Source organism: Hydractinia symbiolongicarpus, chromosome 2 (assembly GCF_029227915.1).
Source record: "Hydractinia symbiolongicarpus strain clone_291-10 chromosome 2, HSymV2.1, whole genome shotgun sequence".
NCBI classification, from domain to species: Eukaryota; Metazoa; Cnidaria; class Hydrozoa; order Anthoathecata; family Hydractiniidae; genus Hydractinia; species Hydractinia symbiolongicarpus.
The window spans coordinates 32407297-32413831 of NC_079876.1; the positions used below are offsets into that span (position 1 = coordinate 32407297).

Below are 6535 nucleotides of genomic sequence, written 5' to 3' on the forward strand. Positions count from 1 at the left end.
CAGCAAAATTCGAATGACGCTTATTTTTCATATTTATCCTGCCTCAGTGGATTTTTCCACGGGCTTTATCGACTAGTTTTCTAATAAAACGCCTCATCCATGATGCGCCGTCTTAATATAAGCCGGCGTTAATTAGAGGAGGGCGTTCATTTCAACTACTTCAGTAGAAGTGCGGCGTTTAATAGAGGGCGGCGTTTGTTAGAGAAAACACGGTATCTATTTTTAAAAATCACCATATATATTTTTATCAATAGCTATCTTTATTTTAAAAATGGACATATATTTTCGAAAAAAAGACCATTTATATATTTTATGAATGACCACATAAATTTTATCGTGTTTGGTAATAATGTCATCATTGGCGCGTCAAAGATGAACTCAAGGGCTTTACCCTTGCCTCACAATAATGAAAGGGGAATTCCCTCACGCTTATGAATAAATAAAATTGTCTTAAATGGTCGATAATGAAATGTTGTTGAAAGAGAAAGTTTATGAGAAAAGAAAGATGTTGAATGGAGAACTACTTATTTTATCGACAAAAATGAAATCAGGTAAACTAATTTGTTAGCGACAGAATTTTTTTTTTACTGTAGAAAAGAAAAATATATTTAACGATTCTTAAGAAAAATATTGTTAAGTCTTTTTTAAAACAAACAAGGTTGTTTTTGTTTGAGGTTAAAGTATATTAAATAAGACAACAGAAGTCCAAGCTGCTCTTGCTATGTTATAAAACATCGGTCGTATAAGTAGAAATATGATGGATCTTACGCAAAATAGGACGGAGCGACGACTAAGTTAAGTTTTGAAAATAAACGTTCAGGCTACCTCCTACTTTTCTCCATTGCGTTTAGACGTATAGACGTATAAACTTTTCCTGTACATTTTCTTTATATATATTCCTTTTTACCATTGTCACAAAATGTGCTATTTTTGGTGATAATGGCAGCGTTTTTCATCAAAACGATATAGGCAACAAAAATGTTAACAAGGTTCACTATGCTCGATTCAGGTTTATAGCCGGAGTCCACAGAGCGGGGTATGAAGGTAATAAGGGGCACACCCATCGCTCAATTTTTTTTATTACTCATAGTTAATATGTGGGAGAATTCTGCAGAGGAGCAAGCATTTTTATCCCCCAACTTAGTCTCCCAAAAAGTAAAGAAAAAAATGTCTGCTACGGATTTGTATTTATATAAGAACAGTTTTAGAACTCTAATTCTCAGATTTTGCTGATGAATAAATTAAAATAACAGCAGTCCTATTTTTCCTTTTAAAACCAAGAGCATCTCCAATCTTAATTTAACCAAAAAAAACCCCGAAAAGTCCAAGGTCTTAAAAATTTTGAAACTGATTCTTAAGTTACCGATAATTATTTTTGCTTTTGATATGGTTTCTTTTCTTGGCTTCAACAAGACCGTAATAATATACAGACTGGCACGACGGCAGGCTTGCTCATGAACTCTGTTGTTGTAAATTATTGTTCCATTAATAAGAACAAGTCACGATGGAAACAAGTGGTTTTGTCCGCAATGCTTTGCACATAAAAAGAGTACTAGAGAAACGCAAATCAGCAGGATTAGCGAAATCTTATTCCTGCATCTGAAAAGGTATTTAAAAAATGGTGAACATCTGTTGCAAAACAACAGAGTTGTTGAATGCGTTTCTTTACGTGACTCTCTTCTACAACTACCTCTCGTCAGTGATACAGATACAATGTTTAGTCAGAACTACTTATTGTTAGCAGTAATTTATCATTTAATTGAACGCAGGTCATTACTGGGCTTACGTCACATATCGTGCCACAAGTTCTTGGTATCACTGCAACGATAGAACGGTTTGCAAATGCTCTTCACCTATTCTCAACAACAATTCATGTTATATTCTTTGTTACGTTCGCTGTTGTTCCGCTTTTTCTTTCTTTCTTTTGTTTTTCTTTTTCTTCTTTTTTTTTAATGAGTCATTACGTTTATGAAACCTGTACTTCCAGGTTCATGGGGAGGAAAATGTAAATCCGAGTGGTTTTGTATTTAAGAAGCTTTAGTTTTTAGCTTATTTTTTCTATAAAGATTTGCTCAAGGAATGGTTATGGGTCGACGTTACTTCTTCTTGTAAGAAGCAAGAAAGTGTATTCAGCACCTTCTTCTGTGAGCCTAATTCTAGTTAACGGTAGATCCGAAAATAAATTTTAAAAAAGGAACAAAAAAATTTCATCATAATTATTTTTTTATGTTAGCAAAGGCAGCGAATTCTAATTATGCAAATTGTAGGGACGAAGAAATTGCGCAAATTGTAGGGGTAGCCAATAGTTAGTGTACAATTTGTAAGCATATGCATATAAAGGTTAAGTAATGCTAAATAGGTCTACAAATAGTGAGAACAGCAAATGCTTAGTGTGCAGTGCAGAGACATGATTGATGCGTCGTTGACTGTTTTGAAACTAAAATATGCATATTAGACTGAGCAGATATAGGCCACCGTAAAAACCGTTATACTATATAAGAATAAAATACGCGCAACCATGTTTTATAATTTGTTTTATCATTTGTTATTATAGAAAATCATCTTGATGGCAGGTAGCTCTTCCACCGTACCTGCTGTAGTAACGATAGAAGAAGAAAACTTCTTCAGGATTCAGCGCCTACTGGATGTAAGTAACAAAACATTGCAACGCTATCTGGCAAAATATTTCACAGTCAACGATCCTGGTCAATTTTATGAAGAGCTTAAAACAATTAAATCACAATTAAAGTTATACAATTCGCAAGAGAAAATATTATTTCCGAAAAATAAAGAAACTAAAATAGAAAAGTGCGACATTACATTGATATTGGCTTTGTTAAGGACTTCAAAGTGTACACCAAGCCAAGCTGATCTCGCTGACATAAAGTCTATACAAAAATACCGAAACAAATACGCTCATTCTGATAGTTACGCAATACCAACAGCACAATTTCAAAATGAATGGACAAACTTAACTTCTGTACTGGAGAGATTAGGAGCAGATCCTCATGTCATTAAAATTTTAAAAACCCAAACACTGGATTCGAGTGCTTATAAAAAAATCGCTGACTTGAAAGGTAAACGTAGCAATGTTTGGTACCAAGTTCCAATGCCTGTTAAAGAGTTTCACGGAAGAGTTAACGAAATAGATAATATTCATTCGGCGTTGCTAGATACTACCAAAAGAGGATGTGTCATTTCGAATCATGGTGGAGTGGGAAAAACGCAATTGGCCATCAAATACTGTTCTCAATATAGCAATGACTACAATGGCAACGTTATTTGGATAAACAGTGACACTCAAACTAATATTGAGTCTTCGTTTCAATCTGTTGCTGATTATATAGACTTAATACCTAGTACTGCGCATGATGCGAAGAATATCGCTTCTAGAGTGTACGATTTTTTTGCTGATCGACCATGTTTGTTTGTTTTTGACGATGCTAACGACGTGAAACTATTGAATGAATATCTGCCAAAACTACCACCCAGTTCGCATGAACCGGTTATGTTAGTGACAAGTCAAAGCTCTGAATGGGGGAGTCAGTTTGCCATTGTTCCCTTACATCCATTTACAGATGCGGAGGCCCAAGATTTTGTTACAACTTTTTTACATTTACCTGCATCAAGTGTAGAGGATGTCAAATTTCTTTGCAAGGAGTTAGGGAATCTCCCCCTGGCTTTACACCAAGCCGTGTGTTACATTAAAAAGCATGGAATCTTTCTCAACATGTACAATAAGATGTTGCAAGAGGGAAAATATCACATACTGAAGGAGGAGGTACCAGGTGGCCTCTATACGAAAACTTGTCTCAAAACGTTTGATCTTGCAAGAGAAAAACTTCATGACAATGGTGACAACAATGCTATCAAACTTCTTAGTTTGATGTCATATATGGATGGTAAGCACATCAACAGGTCCTTTCTTGAATTATCTTTTTCAGATGTAGATACGCTGTATTCTGCATTAAAAGTGTTATCAGAATATTCTTTAATAACATACGAAAAAGGAACGGTACAAATGCATACGTTAGTTCAGCTTGTTGTCCGCATAACGACCGCACAGAATATGACCTTCGTCGACAAAGTGATCAATTGGTTTTTCCCTTCGAAATCGTACTATGGAATGTTGCTAGATTTAATACTCGAATGTGTACACACTCAAGATGATTGGGTCAAAAGCAACTTAGGAGACACCTCATGGGTTGCGCATGTTATTACTCTCTGTGCAAGATGTGAAGAAGGAAACACTTCATCTAAAGACAGAAAGTACGTGTCTGATTTTATCTTGAGAAACGATTTGATCGCGCCGATGTGTGATGTGTACGAAAGCAAATGCCAATACAACACTGGCTACTCTGATTTCAATACTATGTTTGAGAATTTTAGTCAAATATCCGGACGTGAATCTAGCAGGTTGTTTAACCTCCAAAATTGCAAAGCTACTTTACTGACTAAGGTCGGTAGAAAGAAAGAAGCGTTAGATATATTTGACAAATTGGTAACAGGCTATACAAAACAACTTGGAGCAAATCATGTTTACACCCTTAATATGAGAATAAATAAATTGTCGTCGTTGATTGATTGTGGACACTATAAACATGCTGAAAGAGAGATAAAAAGTATGAGTGAAATAAAATCATTTCCAAAACTAAGAGAGCCAGAGCAAATAAGCTTTTTAGAGCACAAGGCTACGCTGTCGTTTTTACAAGGACACTCTAAAAAAGCTTTGGATTTGTTCAACAAATGTGAAGAGGATTTGCTATCTGTGTTTGGAGAAGAGGCTTCGCGGCGACTGTACACAATTCAGTACAGCAAAGCTAACTGCCTCTTTCAAATGGGTGAATATGAAAAGTCTAAGAAGATGTTCGAAGATGCCCAAACTAAAGCATTAGAATTGTATACAGATGAAAAACTTGAGAAAGTTTGCATTGCAAAACGAAGTATAGCAAAGTGTTTGTTGCACCTAAACAGAACCGATGAAGCTTTGGAAATTCTAGATGACGTTTTGAAAGAACTTCTTGAGCAATTCGATGAGTTTAACACTGAGTATTTATCAGCAGAATATTTTAAAGTAATTGGTTTAATCGATAAAAATGATTTTAACAGTGCAAAAGAACTTGTTGAAGAAAATATTAAGAAAAGGAGTGAAATGATCGGAAAAGATCATCCATACGTGTTGTTGTCGAAGGTACAACTCGCTCGATGTCTTATGGAGGAATTGCAGTTACAGATGGCGAGAGATGAATTGCTAATTATCAGAGAGAAACAGAAGAAAGAACTGCACATATTACATCCGAATGTGTTGGAAACTGAATTTTATCTTGGGATTTGCTATTCAAAGTTAGGCGACACAAACAAAGCTTCTATGATCTTGCATAGTGTTTATGAGGGACAAAAGGAAATACTAGGTGTCAACCATCCTAGTACAAATAAAACGGAAAACAATACTAAAAAGTTATTTGTAAAGTAAAGCATTTTTTAACCTGGGAACTGTGTTAATAATTTTAATACACTATATTTTTAAATTTTTGACAGATAATTATATTAAATCTAAGGCAGAAAATGTGTTAGCGAAGGTGCATATGAATTGTTAAACTGTATTAGTTAGACAAAGTTTGTGTCGGCAGAAATTTTTTGGTCCTATTTTGCGCCACCTTCTAAAAATTTAGACACTACTGTTCTAGCTTAAGGAATTGCCAGAAAAACGATGTAGCTGATGATACCAAAAAAATGAAGTTTGGGGACATTTCCAGTTTGCTAGAAACCAATACAGAAGAAAAGAAAAGTCTAAAAATGCACCTAATTTGCAAAGGGTAATTTTCTCATATTTCATTCCCCCCATTTTTTGTGGCTTACTGATAAAATAAAGTAATAAAATCTAAACTGGCCTCGGCCCTAGTATTTTGGTGGGGCATTTTTTTCATTTTTGAACAAATAAGATAATTACGGAATTGTTAACCAAATTGTAAATATGAAGTCACTATTATTATTCTTTCCATGAACTGTTGAATGTGGTAACAAAACAATTTTTCTGTATAATGGTAATGATTTCGAAATATTCTGGAGTGTTATGAAGGGGTAATCGTTAGTGGCGAACGAAACAAATTGCATATGAATTATATCGCTTGTTACCTGTCAACTCATGTGGAAACATGAGTTGACAAGTTTATGATTTAACAAAGTATTCCGTGTAAAATTAGTGTATTTTTGTGAAAGTGAACACTACTAAGCATCATCTATTCTAGTAACTATTCCAACTCCCTTAAGGGAAGAAATTATTGCGCAAGAAAATATCGCGGAAGAAGAGATTGTGGAATTAAAGGTTGCGAAATTCGCCGTCTTCGCAATCTAATTTTGTCGATTTCCAAGAAAAAGACGAGTTATTTTTGTCGTTGTTTTGCTGTATAAATTATTTGCATTGAAAGAATGAAAGATGAAAACATTTATCAAGCGATTTCGTGAAAAAAAAATTAAGGATCATTGTTTCAATGATCCACAAATTCGTCTGTAATAATGATTTCAAAAATCGCGC

The 6535-nt window shown here is 34.6% G+C and overlaps 1 protein-coding gene across 1 annotated transcript; it reads left to right on the top strand.

Annotated features, from left to right (window-relative positions):
• The first annotated feature begins 418 nt into the window (after positions 1–418).
• Positions 419–6238, top strand: LOC130630692 (uncharacterized). Its single transcript, XM_057444269.1, has 2 exons — positions 419–551; positions 2555–6238. Exon 2 carries the CDS (start codon positions 2567–2569, stop codon positions 5471–5473), a length of 2907 nt encoding a protein of 968 aa, XP_057300252.1. The 5' UTR covers positions 419–551; positions 2555–2566; the 3' UTR covers positions 5474–6238.
• The last annotated feature ends 297 nt before the right edge of the window (positions 6239–6535 follow it).

What these genes read in the sequence shown, in the direction of transcription:
- LOC130630692 (XM_057444269.1), top strand. Translation starts at nt 2,567, where the DNA reads ATGGCAGGTAGCTCTTCCACCGTACCTGCTGTAGTAACGATAGAAGAA.